We start from the raw sequence: 19,862 nt of genomic DNA, 5'->3' as shown, positions 1-19,862 counted from the left end.
TTGGTCCATTGGGCTTAGTTATTATTTGGCCCAACTTCTAGAATAATCTTTAGGAGTAGTTTAGCCCAAATTCTAGAGTAATCCACTCTAGATTACTCCATGGAAATATCTAGAATAGTTCAAACTAGAAACTACCATGGAAATATCTAGGCTAGGAAAATTGTGGAGAATTCTAGAGAATGATTTGTAGCCATTAGATGAGAATAGTGTTGACATAATCCTAGCCATTGGTTAAGGAGGTGCCACTAGTATAAATAGGTGTGTCCTCCTTCATTTTGTATCAAGCCAAGAAGAAACAAGAGTTTAGTAGTAAAAAGTATTCTCTTCCTCCAAATTTCTCTAAATTTCCTTTTCTGAAATATCCTCCTTCCAACAAAGTGGTATCAGAGCCTTAAGATCCTTTCTAGAGAAATGGCAAGTAGCAACATTGTTCCTTTCCAAGTCCCTATGCTCACCAAGAGCAACTATGATAATTGGAGCATCAAGATGAAGGCCCTCCTTGGATCACAAGATGTGTGAGAAGTGGTAGAGAAAGGCTACGATGAGCCAAAAGAATGAGTCACTCTACCCCAAACTCAAAGGGATAGCTTGAAGGATTCAAGAAAGAGAGACAAGAAAGCTCTCTATCTCATCTATCAAGGATTGGATGAAGATGATTTTGAGAAAATTTTGGAGGCAGCCACCGCAAAGGAAGCATGGGAGAAGCTACAAACCTCTTACAAGGGTGCTGAGCCGGTCAAGAAGGTACGTCTTCAAACTCTAAGAAGTGAGTTTGTAACTTTACACATGAAAGATGCCGAAAGTATCTCCGATTATTTTTCTAGAGTCTTGACGGTGACTAATCAATTAAAAAGAAATGGTGAAAAGATAGATGATGTAAAAATTATGGAGAAAATTTTGCGATCTTTAGACTCGAAATTCGATCATATTGTCACTGTCATAGAAGAAACAAAAGATTTGGAAGCTATGACAATAGAGCAACTCTTGGGCTCCTTACAAGCATATGAGGATAAGCAAAAGAAAAAGCAAGGGATTGGTGAACAATTACTCAAGACACAACTCAACTTCAAAGGAAAGGAAGAAGACTTTGGCAACACAAGAGGACGAGGAGGATATCGTGGTCGAGGAAGAGGTCGTGGATGTGGAAGTATAGGCTTCAACAACAACTATGCCCATGAAGATCGAGGAGAAAGCTCAACAAGAGGTCGTGGAAGAGGTGACTTCCAACCAAGGCGTGACAAATCACAAATCAAGTGCTACAACTGTCAAAGGTTCGGCCATTATGCTTCTGAATGTAGAGCCCCTACAAGGACGATTGAGGAGAAGGCAAACTATGTGGAAGAGAAAAGTCAAGAATATGGCACTCTGTTGATGGTACGCAACGACAATGTAGGAGAACAGGAGAATACATGGTATCTAGACTCGGGGGCAAGTAATCACATGTGTGGAAAAAGAAACATGTTCATGGAACTTGACGAATCGGTGAATGGAAATGTCTCATTTGGAGATGAATAAAAAACACCAGAGAAAGGCAAAGGTAAGATTCTTATCCGATTAAAAGACGGGAGGCATGAATTCATTTCTAATGTGTACTATGTGCCCAACATGAAGAATAATATTTTGAGTCTAAGGCAACTCTTAGAAAAAGGGTATGATGTTCACTTAAAAAATAATACTCTTTCTTTAATAGATAATCAAAATAACTTGATTGCTAAGGCGCCTATGTCAAGAAATAGAATGTTTCTGTTGAACATTCAACACGACATTGCAAAGTGTCTCAAAGCCTGCTACAGGGATGCATCTTGGCTGTGGCATCTACGATTTGGACACCTCAACTTTGGTGGTCTTGAGTTACTATACAAGAAAAAGATGGTGAGAGGATTGCCTTCCATCAGTCAACCTGACCAACTATGTGAAGGATGTCTACTTGGGAAGCAATGTCGAAAGAGCTTTCCAAATGAGTCTTTGTCAAGAGCCAACAAGTCGCTCGAGCTCATACATACAGATGTTTGTGGACCATTGAAGCCAAGCTCACTCAGTAAGAGTAATTACTTTCTTCTCTTCATAGATGATTTCTTAAGAAAGACATGGGTGTATTTTCCTAAATCAAAAATCAGAGGTGTTTGGAGTCTTCAAGAAGTTCAAGGCTAGTGTGGAGAAAGAAAGTGGATGCGAGACCAAAGCAATGAGATCCGATCGAGGTGGAGAGTTCACTTCTAAAGAATTCCTAGAGTTTTGTGATGATAATGGAATCCGAAGGCCTTTAAACGTTCCAAGAAGCCCGCAGCAAAATAGAGTAGCTGAAAGGAAGAATAGAACCATTCTCAACATGGCGAGGAGCATGCTCAAGAGCAAAAAGATGCCAAAGGAGTTCTGGGTTGAAGCTGTTGCAACTGCAGTCTACCTTTTAAACCGCTCGCCAACAAGGAGCGTGTGTGGAAAGACACCAAAAGAAGCATGGAGTGGAAGAAAGCCTGGGATCTCCCACCTGAGAGTATTTGGAAGCATAGCCTATGCACATATTCATGATGAGAAGAGGTCCAAGCTTGATGACAAAAGTGAGAAGTTCATCTTCATAGGGTATGACTCTAACTCTAAAGGCTATAAACTTTACAATCCTAACAATGGAAAGACCATCATTAGCCGAAATGTGGAATTCAATGAAGAAGAAGAATGGAATTGGGGTCTACATGATGAAAACTACAACTTACTTCCCAATTTAATGGAAGATGAAGAGATGGAGCAACCAAGGATAAAGCAAGAAAGAGAAGAGACCATGACTCCCCCAACTTCACCAATCAGAAGTCAACAACAAGAACTATTGTCATCTGGAAGTTCAAGCGAAAGAGTACCACGCTTCAAGAGCTTGCAAGAACTTTATGAGGTAACAGAAAATCAAGATAATCTCACTTTGTTTTGCCTCTTTGCTGATTGTGAACCAGTGAGTTTTCAAGAAGCCGTTCAAAGCAAGAAATGGAGAAATGCTATGGATGAAGAAATCAATGCGATTGAGAAGAACAAAACATGGGAGCTAGCCTCACTTCCAAAAGGGCACAAGGCGATTGGTGTAAAGTGGGTCTACAAAGCTAAAAGGAATGCCAAGGGAGAAGTTGAAAGATACAAGGCGCGATTGGTGGCAAAAGGCTATAGTCAACGAGAAGGAATCAATTATGATGAAGTATTTGCTCCTGTTGCTCGCTTAGAAACTATTAGACTAATTATTTCTTTGGCAGCTCAAAACAAGTGGAGCATACACCAAATGGATGTAAAGTCAGCATTTTTGAATGGAGTACTTGAAGAAGAAGTGTCATCGAGCAACCAGCAGGGTACGAAGTCAAAGGACATGAAGATAAGGTATTGAAGCTGAAGAAGGCACTTTATGGGCTAAAACAAGCACCAAGAGCTTGGAATAGTCGAATAGACAAGTACTTCCAAGAGAATGGTTTTATCAAATGCCCTTACGAGCATGCACTTTATGTCAAGCTCAAAGATGGAGATATTTTGATCGTGTGCTTGTACGTGGATGATCTAGTCTTCACCGGAAACAATCCAAGGATGTTTGAAGAGTTTAAGAAAGTGATGAAGAAGGAGTTTGAGATGACTGACATTGGACAAATGGCATACTATCTCGGCATTGAAATCAAGCAGAAAGAAGAAGGTTTTTCATCACTCAAGAAGGTTACGCAAGGGAGATACTGAAGAAATTCAAGATGGACGATTGCAAGCCTATCAACACCCCAATGGAATGTGGAGTTAAGTTGTCCAAGTATGGTGAAAGAGAAGATGTTGATCCTACTTTCTTCAAAAGCTTAGTTGGAAGTTTACGCTACTTGACATGCACCAGACTTGACATCCTCTTTGCTGTTGGATTCGTTAGTCGTTACATGAAGACTCCAACTACCACGCACTTGAAGGCTGCAAAGAGAATCCTCCGCTACATTAAAGGTACTATCGACTTTGGTTTATTTTACTCATCCTCTAATGAATATAAACTTGTTGGATATAGTGATAGCGATCGGGCTGGAGACATGGATGATAGAAAAAGCACCACTGGATTTGTGTTCTACATGGGAGATACTGCTTTCACACGGATGTCAAAGAAACAACCTATTGTCACTCTGTCTACTTGTGAAGCCGAATATGTCGCAGCTACATCGTGTGTTTGCCACGCCATTTGGCTAAGGAACTTGCTGAAGGAGTTGAATATGCAACAAGAGGAGCCAACCAATATTTATGTTGACAACAAATCTGCCATTGCATTAGCAAAGAATCCAGTCTTCCATGATAGAAGTAAGCACATTGACACACGCTATCACTTTATAAGGGAATACATTGCAAGAAATGAGGTGCATATAAAATATGTCAAGTCTCAAGAACAAGCAGCAGATATCTTCACCAAGCCACTCAAGAATGAAGACTTTGTCAAGATGAGAAAATTGCTTGGAGTTACAAAATCAAGTTTAAGGGGGGGTGTTGAATAAATAAATAAACTTGATTTAATTAATTTTTGGTCCATTGGGCTTAGTTATTATTTGGCCCAACTTCTAGAATAATCTTTAGGAGTAGTTTAGCCCAAATTCTAGAGTAATCCACTCTAGATTACTCCATGGAAATATCTAGAATAGTTCAAACTAGAAACTACCATGGAAATATCTAGGCTAGGAAAATTGTGGAGAATTCTAGAGAATGATTTGTAGCCATTAGATGAGAATAGTGTTGGCATAATCCTAGCCATTGGTTAAGGAGGTGCCACTAATATAAATAGGTGTGTCCTCCATCATTTTGTATCAAGCCAAGAAGAAACAAGAGTTTAGTAGTAAAAAGTATTCTCTTCCTCCAAATTTCCTTTTCTCAAATATCCTCCTTCCAACAAAGAGTCCTTTGCTCTGGATCATAGATTTTGTAGATTCGGTGTCCAAAACCAGAGAGCTTTTGTTTCCTTGAGGAAAATAATATCAACTAAAACTATTTCCCCCGCTTGTTGCAATGACACCTCCAAAAGAGGGGGCAACTAGACCAAGGCATCATGCTATACTTTCAGGGCATAACAAATAGGCAAAAAGTAAGAACTATATAACAAAAAGAAAGTAATAGCCACCTGGCTTTGACACCTTCAATGAACTCTGGTATGTTCTCAACAGTTTCAATTTCACTCAGCATTTTTAAGACAACCTGTAGAATCAATGGTCACATTAGCATACTCACATATTAAATAACAGTATTGTGGTGGTGCTTTACTCACTACGTTAAAACAAGCAGTAACATAAAAGAACACGAGAGCTTAATTAACTACTTATAGTTACCTCATTAGCACCACGTGCATTATGCTTCAAAGTATTTTTCTTTTTTTGTTACATCAAAATGCTGTCTTTATTTTTTAATAAAAATAATTTGTGTTTAGTAAATATTGATTAATTGTTCTTTAAATAGGAAATATTGATTAATTTATGTTCAAAGAAAGATTATCGTTTACTAATCACAATTTTATTTTTGGAAGATAACATAATTTGTTTTTAGGGATAGGATATTGTGACACCCAAGTTAGGTTACACCCATGTGACACCCAGTCAATCTCACCGTTAGATCGCTTATGTTGATCCAACGGTTATATTTATTTCCATCTTTGTATGGTCACGATTTCCTAAATTTAATATTTTATATTTATTTCTACCTTTGTATGGTTATGATTTCCCATATTTAATGCTTTCACTTTAAATTTGGGAAATCATGACCATACAAAGATGAAAATAAATATAATCGTTGGATCAACATAAGCGATCTAACGGTGAGATTGACTGGGTGTCACATGGGTGTAACATAACTTGGGTGTCACAATATCCTATCCCTTGTTTTTATATGAACAAAATATATTTTGAATTTCAACATTGAAAAAGTAATTGAATTAAATTAAATAAATATAAATTATACTTTGGTTAACTTTTTTTAGATTTAAATTTGTTTGTGAGGCCTTACCAAAAAAAAAAAATTGTTTGTGAGGCCTTACCAAAAAAAAAAAATTGTTTGTGAGGACTTCTTAATTTTGTGCACAGAGGTAGTATAAGATTTGGCATTAGTAAGACGGGAAGGGTTACGTTTACAACTTTTTTGTTTACAACTCTTACAACTTTAACTATATACAACTTTTTTGTTTACCACTCTTACAACCTCAACTATATTCTCCCGGGAGAACACTCTTCAGTATTGTTCTTTCGGGAGAACATAGTTTAGGTTGTAAAAGTTGTAAACAAAAAAATTGTAAACGTAACCTGCCCTAGTAAGATTTCTTTTCTTTAAATCATTTCTCTGGATTAGGTTTAGGTGAAGTCATGGTGAGAGAGAGAAGAGAGAGACGAAGAGAAGAGTGATAGCAAGAGGTCTTCTATTATTGATATATTCTAAGGATTTACAAGTACAAACATATATACAAAGGAGATGGTGATTAAAGTGCTGACTCAACACCTAAACAGAAAATGGTTGAAGTCTAACAATAACAACCATCTAGGGAAACATAGACTTAGTAAACTAAAAGCACGATGACCCAAGCGCTTGTGATGAAGCCAAATAAGAGAATATGAAGTAGACTGACGAGTTATCAAATTCTGATCCCTATTACTTTCTAACATAAAAATATATAAGGTATATTTTTTTTCTTCTATTTATATAGGTTCATATGGAACCTATAAACTTTTATACGTATACAAGGGATAAAATTATTTTTGAAGAATATTAATCCCATCATTTATCTTAGTAATGAAACTTCACCATTTTTCTTTTTAGTAATGAAACTTCACCATTTTTCTTTTTCTTTTTAGCTACAGTTTAGAAGCTTTACGAATTTAATCACGTATCTAAGTAGTATATTTAACACAAGCTAGAATAACAGTTTTGTCTTTTATCAATTCGCGTGAACAGACTCTTCAATTCGCGTGAACAGACTATTTATTATAACAGACTTTCTTTGTTGCACCGACACGAGGTCCGAGATATGACATGACACGATACTTTGACACGTTAATTCTAAAAAATGTTAAATTTCGACATGTTAGAACACGTTTTGATATTATACAATATTTTTAATTTATGTAGTGTATATTATATTTAATATTCAATAATTTAACAAAAAAAATAAAGCTAAACTTATAATACCCATCAATTTTATAAAGAAACATAAGATATTCAAATGTTTATATTAAAATCAATAAAATAGTAATCGTAATCTAAGAATTTAATAGTTGGAACTCAAAATGCAACGCACGTAATTTTTGAACCTTTTTTGAGTCTTTGCAACGAGTATTAGTGTGTCTAGAAGTGTCGGAGTGTCGGACACGACACGTCAGAAACTTTAAAGTGTCGATGCTTCATAGCAGACTTTTCAGTTTGAAAAAGACAAATAAAAAAGTATAGCCACAGTTTTATCTTTTGTCAATTTGCGTGAACAGACTTTTTTCTCCATTTAAAGATTTTTTTGAAAAAAAAAATATAGTAAAAGGGATTAGAATTTGTTCTTTTCTTTTTTTTTATATCCTTTTAAATATTATAAAATTATGTCATTTTAAATAAAAATAATAATAAAAATCATGAAGAAAAAGAATGAAAGTTTTTTTTAATTTAAATTTTAAATAAAAAATTATTTTTATCTAAAAGGACTCTCCTTTTAAAGTATAAATATTTTTTCTATAATAAAAACAACAAATTTTTTAACTCCCCCTCATTTTTTCAATAAATTTAATATATATATATATATATATATATATATATATATATATATATATATATATATATATGGATGGAGCAGATTATATTTACAAACTTTTTTGTTTACAAACTACACTATGTTCTCCCAGGAGAACACTACACTATATTCTCCTAGGAGAACACTAGTTTCACTATGTTCTCCCGGGAGAACATAGTGTAATTTATAGAAAAAATTCAAAAAAGTTTGTAAACGGATTTTTCCCTATATATATATATATATATATAAATGCTATAAAATTAGGGTTTTATTATTGAAATCTCGTTCTAATAAAAATTTATAAAGCAAAAAGCCGGCAGACTTTGGTATAATTTTAGTAAGGAAAAGAACTGGAAAATAAAAGAAACTCATATTTAAAATTTGATAAAAGTGTTTGTCATTTTAAATGATATAACTTATGTCATTTCACTCTCACAAAAAAGTGAGATCCACACCTTTATCTTTTTTGTCCACTCTCTCTCCCCCTTTATCTATCTCTTTCTCTCACTTAAAATGACACAATTTTACATCTTTTAAGATGATATACACTTTTTCCTTAAAATTTAATTATTTTATTTATTGGAAACATATATTTTTTGAACATTATGTGAATGATAATTTTATTTTATGGTTTTTTTTATCATATTATTTCATATTATTATTTAAAGATGAGAACTGATAGGTTAAAATATAATATATCGAGTAAGATAAATTACAAACTTTTATTTTTCTGCCACACTCACATCCATCCCGAACTTGGTAGTTAAACTCTACTGCGGTGACGATACTGTAAGAGAAGTCCTGCGGAAAAATAATTTGGCGCCACGATGATAAAAAAGAAAGCTTAACACCTCTCATTCTTATTTGTTTTTTATATTGAAAAACGAATAAGAATGAAAAATGAAAAGGTCATCTTATTCAAAATCCCTATTACGAAATTCATTTTCTCCCAGTTCATACCTCATGAAAATAATTGTGTCCTACAAAACTTCTCTCTTCATTCTCTTTATAATGAGACCATTTAGTTTTATATGACTATACTAAAAAAATTTACTACTAGAAATATTTTTCTCTAAAATATATTCAAAATTATTTTTTCTAAATCGATTTGTATAAAAATAGGGTATAATAATTTATAAATTTAAGTTTTAATTTGTTTTTAATAATATAATATTAAAGTTTTAAAAGTCACATGAATTGGCCCTAACCTAACTCTGGACTCATTAGAGCTTTTTAGCCCATAGATGGAGACCTCTTTAACCACCGGTTCTAGGGCTTCTAGCCCACCAGGCATTCAAGAGATTGGTAATCAAAGTAGGTGAGAGCGAAGTGTATCAGATCTAGCAACGGATGCGTGTGAAGCATTAGATGAGTTTTTTTTTTTTTTTTTTTAAAGTTGCTTTTTTTCAATAAAAAAAATACTTATTGTTTTTTGTTTGTTTGGATGTTTATTTTTTAAAAAAAGTAGAAGTCACAAAAAAAGTCAAAAATCTACTTTTTGCAGAAGTTAAAAATTTTAACTTCTACGAAAAGCAAAAGTCAAAAGCCAAATATTTTTTTTAAAACTAAATATTTTTATAAAAATATAAATAGCTTTAACTTTTATAAAAAAGGATAGGATATTGTAACAACCAAGTATAGTTACTATCAATGTTACTACCAATCAATTTCACTGTTAGATTGGTTATTTTGATCCGACGGTTCAGATTTGATACTTATATAGCCCATTTCTCTCCCTTTCTCTCTTTTCCGTTCTCTCTCACTATATTATCTACACATACCTGCCGCTGCTGCGCATCGCTGTCGCCGCGTCGCTTCCTGTCACCATTGCTGCGCCGCCGCCGTCGCCTTGGAAAATAATATATAAGAAAATCATTTATAAATCTCGTACGGCATGCTCGTTCAAGATATAAATTTGCGAGTTGCAATTTGCAACCTCTAATCTAATTTGGTTTATATCTTATCTTTTCATAGTCTTCTGTTACCTTCCAATTCGAAGGGCAAAAAAGCTGCTATAACATCAGATCTGATTTCATTAAGATTAATAATACATTGGCACCTAAAAAGTGGCATCGATTTTTGACCCAAAAAAAAAATTTCTTGTCACCCCTTTTCTAATTATATACTCTGAGAGAGATTAAAGACTGCGACGAGCAGAAAAGTGAGAGGGGCGACGGCGGCGCAGCGGTGGTGACGAGAAGCAACGCGGCGGCAGCGATGTGCAGCAGCGGCGTCAGGTATGTGTAGATAGTATAGTGAGAGAGAGAAGGGAAGAGAGACAAAGGGAGAGAAATGAAATATATAAGTATCAAATCTGAACCGTCGGATCAAAATAACTAATTTAACGATGAAATTGATTGTTACAATATCATATCCCATATATATATATATATATATATATATAGAGAGAGAGAGAGAGAGAGAGAGGAAGTACACTAGCAAAGTTAGAGAAGTTGTACACATAAATTATGGGGGGTTATATATAGTGGAGGAAAGTTGAGATAAAGTAAGGGAGTGAAGTGCTTCACGTAGTGGGGGATAAAAATGGAAACCATTTAATTGGTCCATAACAAATCTTTTTATGAAAAATAAGGTTAAAAACATAAGCAAATATGGTTTTTAGCATTGTTGTGTTTTAAACTAGGGATAAAAAAAGTTTCTCTGCTATACTCACATAAAAGTGAGTGGGTCTCATTTCGAAAAGAAAAAACAAAAGAAATTAGTAAGATCTATTCACTTTTATGTAAGTAAGTGCGACAGTGAAAATATTTCTATAATAAAAACATAAATATATGTTAAACATTTAAACTATATATCGATTTTATCGTATGGAATCAAAGTTAAGACACAACAATAATAATTGTGCTAATTGATGATAATATCCTGTTTATTAATTGGTGGCAAATTTTTACTCATCATTTAATTTGATTTTCTTCAAATAGCGGTCAAACAAAAGTGTACGAGAAAAACATGGACAAATTAAGCTTAGAAAAGAAATTAGAAGAAATTAATCATATTAACCATGTTTGGCAAGGATATTTCAGATTAGATAGAGTCTCAACTTAGTACTTCTCTGCTTGTGGTGTGCGCTTAACTTTTGCTGCATAATCCAGCCGCTAAACAAAAAAGAAAAGAAAATTAAGAACTTCAATTAGTCTAAACTTTCACAACCCTAAATTGATAAAGCACCATGGGGCGGGTTATCTCGTTTCCCCAATCTTTTTTTCAACCATGAGGGAATGCTTCTGGTCCTCGACATGGTAGTTAAAATCTAGATTTAAATTTTAAAATTTCGATTTTAACGATTTATTTTTGCTAAAACGATTTAGATTTCACTTAAAATTCTTTACAATATAAAATCTCGATTTAGACATTTAAAAGTCCCGATTTTAAGATTTAAATCGCGATTTTAACTATTGGAATGATGTTAAGCAAGTTAGAAAAATTGTTGAATATAACATTGCTGATGTTTCATCCGAAGATGAATGGATTGTGGAAAATGAAGGAACTTTATCTCATGATGAAAGTTTAGATGAAGACAATTTTGAATGATGTAGTTGAAGATCACGTGAAACAGAATGTCTTCGATGATAACAACTTGAATGATTTATTAGCTTAGACCTTAGAGTGTGACAATTGTATGCAAATATATAAGGATGGTGGCAGGTAGTCTATTTTTCTTAATTTTTTTTATACATAAGCATATGTATATAAAAATTTAATTTTAGAGTGCAGGTAAAATCTACGATTTGTATTACAATTTACGATTTTTTATTCCCTTTCCGATTTTAGGTAAAATTGTGATTTTGACTACCTTGGTCCTGAGAACGTTTTAATTTTATATTTTTAGGATTCAATATACATGTGACTCGTTGAGTGCAACATTTTTTCTTATTAGGATTCAACATTTTATATTGTTATTGCCGTGCAGCCATCGCTTATATTATTTGATTCAGCTTCAACTTTTTTCATATAATTTTTTTTTATTATAATTTGATGCAGGGTCTTGATATTTATTATTTACAAAAAGCAAGTGAGAGAAAAACAAATAGCACGGGTTGTTGGAAAGGTGTCCTTTTTATTTTTTTATTTATTCTTCGGACGAAAAATATTCTTACTATCAAAATTTTCTACTACTAACTTACTACCTATCTAATCACTATTGAATTAAAGAGAGAATGCTAAAAAGTTTTTGAATAAAAGAGAAAATATTGATCCAACGATAAGTAGTGAGTTGGTAATAGAAGATTTTGGTAGTAAGAATATCCCTCCTCTATTCTTCGTAGCTTACTGATGGTTTGATCTTTGTGCTCACATAGAACAAAATCCAATTTTTTTTCAAAAGAAGTAAAATTTAATCTTGGATGATAGAGTAGTAGCTACACACTAGCTTCTTCTTTTTTCTTAATAAGAGTTTAACACAAATAATATCTCCACTGTGCATGCTTTCAGAGGCAATCGGTCATATAATTATAAACCCAATCCTCAGCTAACTCGAGCACTGGACATTATTTTCATTCTGCATGCAGAACATCTGAACATGAAATGAATTGCTCTACATACTGCAATGCTACTCTAGCAACATAAAGCTTAGATTTGATAAATTTTTCCATTGTTGGTTGGGATCCTCTTATTCCATTTTGTAGTCCCTGTCTATGTGTTGCCTTTCTGTTACATATTCCTTAAGCTAGGTATGCTGGTCATGAGTGGGGAGTGTAGAAGAGTTGAGCTATCCATGAACTATTTGAGTTCGACTTGATAAATGCTTAGATTAAGCTCGTTTGTTCAACTAAACAAACAAGCTCAAGCTTGAACTTAAGTCACTCAAGATCTCTAGTAACTCTTATTGTTTTCAAATTTAAAGAATTACTTATGGTTTCTGACACTATATTATAATCTGACCAAGAAGAAAACGAATTCTGCTTAATTTAATATCAATGGTTCAGTATATTTTGTTTAATGCAATCGGGGCCATGGGATTGCCACCTGAGTGTTTCACAGTTTTATTTGCTATCCCTCGAATGGCTGGGTATTTGGCACATTGGAGAGAATCCTTGGATGATCCTGATACAAAGATTAGACTATGAGACCTCAACAGGTGACTTCCTTTCTTTAAATCATTTCTCTGATTATGATTTTCTTGCGTATTAAAGTTATATCATAATTATAATTAGCTATATTTTACTAGAAATGGTTTTCTAGTCGTATACTTGTACCATGGTTGCATTATAGATTTGTTAACACTGGTGTTGAAACTAAAAGTTGTTATCTAATTTAAATTTCTGTTTGTATAAGATTCTAGATAGAATTTGTTGATTTGTTTTTATTTAGCAGATATTTGTGGGATGTACAGTTGGTTGTTCCTGAAAGTCAGTATACTTTTGCTGTATAAATATTCCTCCAATTTGGAGACGAGAGTTATGAATGAAAAGCCATATTTACCAGTTCTTGTGTTTATGAGTGTTTTAGTATTAGAGTTTTGACATGGTATCAGTTTTGTTCTGATCCTGGGCCATATTTTTTCTTCTTTTTTCCTTCTCACGTTTTTTTTTCTCCTTTCTTTATTCTTTACCCGACCCGTCTCTTGAACCAGACCCGAACCCATTTTTTTTCTTTCGGATTTTTTTTTCCTGCCGTTCTCTCTTTTTTTTGTTTGACTTTCTCTTCTCTTCTCTCACACCATGGAACATGAAAATCACAATACTGAAACAGATCCACCATTGTCCGACCCCATCACCCCATCATCCAACCCCGTCACCCCCTCTAATATTGTCATCCACCAAGACAACTCTTCATTCCCAGTCACAGTGGTCCTTGATGATACCAATTATCCCCTTTGGTCACAACTTCTGGACATGCGAATCGGAGCCCGCAACAAATCGGGTTTCCTGACTGGAGCTACGAAGAAACCACCGGTTGGAGATCCTACATATGAAGCCTGGATAACCGATAACAAACGCGTGAAGAGTTGGCTGATCGAATCCATGTCTCCTTCCTTGATGCAGCGTTTTCTGCGATTGGAATCAGCTCATGAAATCTAGGATGCTGCAATGCGTACCTTCTATGACAGATCAGATGAGACGTGTCTGTTTGATCTAAATCAGAAATCTTTCAACACAAAACAACATGGTAGACCTCTTTCTGTCTACTACAACGAATTGCTATCGATTTTCCAGGAAATCGACCATAGGATGACTGCACAAGAGGGCTCTGTCGCTGATGTTCTTCACATGCACTCTGCCATGGCTAGACTTCGAGTCCATATCTTCCTCAGCGGCCTGGATCCGGAATTTGAATCCGTTCGAGGTGAAATCCTCCGCAAAGACCCCAAGTTGGACCTTGAACGCACTTATGCGTGTGTCAGGCGCGAAGCTCAGCAACGTCTCACTATGGGACGACCGTCTGCAACCTCTGATTCGACTGCTCTGGTCACGGTTTCCCCCCGGCCTTCTTCAGGTTCTTCTACCCAAAAATCTCGCAAAGATCCGTCCAAGACCCCTCCTCTCCAATGCTCTCACTGTGGTGATTCGGGTCACACCAAGCTTCGGTGCTATGAGATTATCGGCTACCCTGATTGGTGGGACTTCAACAAACGCCCTCGCCGGAAAACACTCAACAAGGCTTTGACTACCACCTCCGCTGGTGACTCTTCCTCTGGTAACCCTACTGCTAACACGGTTTATGAAGGTATTTTGGGTAAGTCCTTTGCTTTCTCTGCACTTTCTCAGAATTCTCCCTGGATAATTGATATTGGTGCTTCCGATCACATGGTTCGTGATCCCGCATTTCTTTCCTCTTTTTTTCCCTCTGACAAATCGTATGTTTCGACTGCAAATGGTGGCATTTCCACCATTACTGGTCAAGGCTCCATTCATATATCCCCTCGGATGTCCCTTGACCATGTCCTCGTAGTACCAACTCTTGAATTTAATTTGCTTTCTGTAAGTAAATTAACCAATGCATTGAATTGTAGAGTCATTTTCTGGCCTGACTTTTGTATATTTCAGGGAAACCAAACTCAGGAGATTCTTGGCTATGGTGTTAGACAAGAGAAACTATATTTTTTGGACTCAGAAAATGCAAGTGCTTCTGTTGTGAAAGCTGCCACTACTACAACTGAGGACAAGAACAAACACTCCATCTGGCTTTGGCACAAGCGTCTCGGACATCTCTCATTCGGTTACCTTAAGAAGTTATTTCCCAGTCTGTTTTCTTGTTTTTCAATTTCTGATTTTCAATGTTCAGTTTGTGAAATGGCCAAGAGCCATCGAATTTCTTTTTCCCCAAGTTTGAATAAAAGTTCCGTTCCCTTTCAAGTTGTGCACTCTGATGTATGGGGTCCTGCAAAAATTTCCTCCTTCTCTAACTCTTACTATTATGTCTCCTTTATTGATGAATGCACACGAATGGTCTGGATAACACTGCTTAAACAAAAAAAGGATGTATTCTCTGCATTTAAACATTTTCATGCTATGATTCAGAACCAGTATTCGTCCTCCATACACGTTTTTCAATCTGATAATGGCACTGAGTATGTTAATGGTCTGTTTTCTGACTTCTTACTTTCAAACGGCATCAAACACCAGACTTCTTGTCCCTACACTCCCTAACAAAACGGTTTGGATGAAAGAAAAAATCGTCAATTGTTAGAAGTTGTTCGAGCCTCTCTGTTTAAAATGAACGTTCCTCCCCGATACTGGGGAGAAGCTATTACCTCTGCCACGTATTTACTAAATAGAACCCCCTCTAGTGTTCTTAATTTTCGAACTCCTCTTCAAGTTCTTGAGTCCCATTTTCCTCTTCCCCATGTCTCTCACCTTGAACCTCGGGTCTTTGGTTGTATTACTTATGTTCATGTTCCCAAATCTTTGCGAAATAAATTAGATCCTTGTGCAAGAAAATGTATCTTCGTTGGGTATTCTAACTCTCAAAAAGGCTATAGATGTTTTGATCCTGTATCTCACAAGATGTATGTCACCTTGGAACTCTCATTTCATGAATCTGAACCCTATTATTCAGGGGGAGCCTGCGGATCTTCTTCTCAGGGGGAGACAGCATTGCCACCATTGCATAGAGAAGAAGACACATGGCTGACTACTCAAGTGATACCTTGCACTTCACCGCCTGCACCTACTGCTGACTTAGAAATAACTTGCCAACCGAATCAAGAAGCATCTCCTCAAAGTCAATCTGATCAAGAATCACTTCCTCGAAATGAAATACCTTGTCTAACACATATATCCGAGACATCACCTGTGGATTTCCCTGAAAGGCAACTCGAAGACATCCCTGAGGTACATTCTAGTCCAATCAATTCTGTTTTATCTCCTACTCCCCATACACAGATTAGAAGATCTCTTAGACCTAACAAAGGAATACCAAAAAATCTGTATGAACTCGATCCTAAAGTGAAAACAAAGTACCCAATCAGCAACTATGTATCCATGAAAAATTTATCTGAACCATGTGTTCTAGCTATTAATCAATTATCCAGTGTTGGTATTCCGAATAGTGTGCAGGAAGCTCTGGATGATCCTAAGTGGAAAGAGGCCATAAATGTAGAAATGACAGCACTCAAAAAAAATTCTACATGGGAATTAACTTCTCTACCAAATGGGGAGAAGACTGTTGGCTGCAAATGGGTGTTTAATGTGAAACTGAAAGCTGACGGGAGCATAGATAGATACAAAGCCAGACTAGTTGCAAAAGGATACACTCAAAAATATGGTGTGGACTACCAAGAAACATTTGCTCCGGTAGCCAAGCTCAATTCAATCCGGATTCTGATCTCTTTGGCAGCAAATAGAGACTGGCCCTTGAAGCAGTTCGATGTAAAAAATGCATTCTTAAATGGAGACTTGGAGGAGGAAGTATATATGGATATCCCACCGGGTATGCAGCTCTCAACTTCAAAAGAAAATACAGTTTGCAAGCTGAAAAAGGCACTATATGGACTGAAACAGTCACCTAGAGCATGGTTTGGGAGATTGACTCTAGCAATGAAGAAATTTGGATATGTTCAAAGTAATGCAGATCACACTTTGTTTTTCAAGCGTCAAAAAGGAAAAATAACTATTCTTATAGTGTATGTTGATGATATGGTGCTAACTGGAGATGATGAAGAAGAAATGAAATCCCTTGAACAAAAACTAGCCACTGAGTTTGAAATGAAGAAGCCAAGACAGTTAAAGTATTTTTTGGGGATTGAAGTTGCTAGATCACAACAAGGAATTGTATTGTCTCAAAGAAAATATACCTTAGATCTCTTATTAGAAACAGGGATGTTGGCCTGTAAACCAGCTGACACACCTATGGAGATGAATCACAAGCTTGGCATATACCCAGATCAATCAGAAGCTGACATTGGTTTATATCAAAGGTTAGTAGGAAGATTAATTTATCTTTCTCACACTAGACCTGACATTGCTTATGCTGTGAGTGTAGTAAGTAGATTTATGCATTCTCCTAGTGAAGATCACTTAAAAGCAGTATTTCGAATTCTAAGATATCTAAAAGGGTCACCTGGTAGAGGTCTTTTATTTGCCAAACATAAAAAAGAGATTATAGAAGGGTATACAGACTCAGATTGGGCAGGTGATAGAACTACTAGGCAGTCACTTCAGGATATTTTACATTTGTGGAAGGGAACCTTGTTACATGGAGAAGCAAGAAACAGAAAGTGGTGGCCAGGTCCAGTGCTGAAGCAGAATTTAGAGGTATGGCTTATGGTACATGTGAATTATTATGGATTAAAACCATGCTGAGTGAGCTGAGATTTAAAAACAAACAGCCAATGAACCTCTATTGTGATAACAAAGCTGCCATAGAGATTGTACACAATCCTGTACAGCATGACAGAACGAAGCATGTAGAAGTAGACAGACATTTCATCAAGGAAAAATTGGATCAACAAATAATTAGTACTCCTTATATCAGATCTGAAGATCAGCTAGCGGATGTGTTGACCAAGGCCGTTTCTGGAAAAAGTTTGAAGGAAGTAATTGACAAGTTGGGCATGATAGATATCCATGCACCAACTTGAGGGGGAGTGTTGAAACTAAAAGTTGTTATCTAATTTAAATTTCTGTTTGTATAAGATTCTAGATAGAATTTGATGATTTGTTTTTATTTAGCAGATATTTGTGGGATATACAGTTGGTTGTTCCTAAAAGTCAGTATACTTTTGCTGTATAAATATTCCTCCAATTTGGAGACGAGAGTTATGAATGAAAAGCCATATTTACCAGTTCTTGTGTTTATGAGTGTTTTAGTATTAGAGTTTTGACAACTGGCACTAGGAAATGTTTGCATAATGCATCAGAACGATACGGCAAACCTATAGTAGATTAGTAGATCCACCTATAAGCACCCTGTTTAATTCTACCAGAAGATTTAGAACATATGATGGATGCTTTTCTTCCCTGATTTCATCAAATCCATTTTATGTTTCAGGTTTATATTGGAGAATGGTTGCGGCATTATACGCCAATCAATGAAAGGAATGTATCAAGTGATGCTGACAAGCTTGGTCAGGTGGCAATATCAAATGCTTCAAAGCGACGGCTTGCTGGATGGGGATATAGGCTGTAGGCTCAATATGCATTTGTGAGTGACATGACCAAAAGATGATATATAATTCTCAATAATGTACTGGGAGAAAATAATTTGTTCGTCGCTTTTTATTACCTCTAAAGTTCGATTTCCCATGATCAGGATGATGCACGGGGAGCATGTCCTGCATAAATAATGCAACTTGTATCCCATCCATACCAACCGGAAGAATGATGCTAGGGGGATTTGTTGTTCCAGCCTTTACGTGTAAGTAGTATACAAGTCACTTATTCTACCTTTAACTCTGTTTTATTAAAATTAATACAGGGATAATTAATAGATAAGCATAGTTTAGAGTTCTCATAGGTAGTAATATGTATAATTGAATAACAAATTTCTGGTGCTTATTTGTGTTAAAGCAGTAGACCAAATTTTCTGTGCACTAGTACGAATTCTATCATTTTTTCCCCATAGTTGGGTGCATGAGATATTTTTCAGCCTCTTTTTTTTTTCAATGCTTCATTTGGACTTTGTAATCAACGGTTAAGATATGATTGTAAAATGTTGTAAACAAAAATTAGTTGTAAGTATAATATTCCCCATAAAAAAATAACAAAGAAATGCAATGAAATTAATAAAAAAAAAGTAAAACGTAATATGATTTTCTCAATTAGTAAAACATAATATAATTTTTAACAAACATTCAAAATTACTAAACAACAGCTTTTCACATATCTAATGGGTTGAAAATTATCTTCTTCATTTGGTATCAAAGTTATGATTATAAAATTTGCATATAGAACCTAAAGTTCATGATAAAATTTTGTTTGGAATTTTTTGCATTTGATCTTGAAAACCTTGGGATTTTTGTTTTACGTCATGAGAGTTTTCTAACCATATATCATAATATGCGTATTTTCATTGAATATTCTAAAATCTTGGGTTTAATTACATGAAAGTTTAGAAAAAATTTCAAATTTTTTTCAGTCGATACATTGAAACCTTAAATTGCTTTGGAGCTTTTTTTTAGTTATCTATTGACACAAAAGATGTTTTTAAAAAAAAAAACAATTCAAGAAAAGCTAAGGGCATGTTTGGTGCATAGTATAGGATAAGACCTGATAGTATAAGACCTGATAGTATAAGGCTTGATTGTATAAGACCAGATTAAATTTTAATACTATCCAGCATTTGGTACGATATTGTATAAAATAATATATTGTATAAGATAATATCATCTAGTATTTGGTAATGCACTGTATAATACAATTTAGGATAAAAAATAAATATTTTTAATAAAAATATTCTTTAATAAAGAATTTATATAATTCTTCAAAAAAATATCATATGATATTAATTTTTATATAAATTTATTGATCAGTGTGTCCAAAACATAAATTAATTTTTATAAAAATAAAAATATTCAATATTTTAAAAAGTAATATATTGAAAAAATAATATTTTTTCAATATATTAATATTAAAACAGTATATTAATTTTTTAGAATTACACTGATCAACGATATATTAATACATCAATCTCTTATAAGACCTTATCTCTCTCCTTAGGCCGGATTAAG

At 34.8% G+C, this 19,862-nt stretch overlaps 1 protein-coding gene and 1 pseudogene across 1 annotated transcript; both read left to right on the top strand.

Annotated features, from left to right (window-relative positions):
• Positions 1 to 411: 411 nt before the first annotated feature.
• LOC133313137 (uncharacterized) lies at positions 412 to 1,515 on the top strand. The gene is made up of 3 exons (XM_061514462.1): positions 412 to 515; positions 582 to 744; positions 868 to 1,515. The coding sequence occupies exons 1-3, from the start codon at positions 412 to 414 to the stop codon at positions 1,513 to 1,515; spliced, it is 915 nt and encodes a 304-aa protein (XP_061370446.1).
• Positions 1,516 to 12,705: 11,190 nt separating this feature from the next.
• On the top strand, positions 12,706 to 18,322 carry LOC133313135 (citrate synthase, glyoxysomal-like; annotated as a pseudogene).
• The last annotated feature ends 1,540 nt before the right edge of the window (positions 18,323 to 19,862 follow it).

Source organism: Gastrolobium bilobum, unplaced genomic scaffold (assembly GCF_033153095.1).
Source record: "Gastrolobium bilobum isolate Gb01-03AN ecotype WA unplaced genomic scaffold, APGP_CSIRO_Gbil_v1 utg4070, whole genome shotgun sequence".
Lineage (NCBI taxonomy): Eukaryota > Viridiplantae > Streptophyta > Magnoliopsida > Fabales > Fabaceae > Gastrolobium > Gastrolobium bilobum.
Note: the sequence above shows the minus strand (reverse complement) of the source record. Positions and strands in the feature narration are given on the sequence as shown.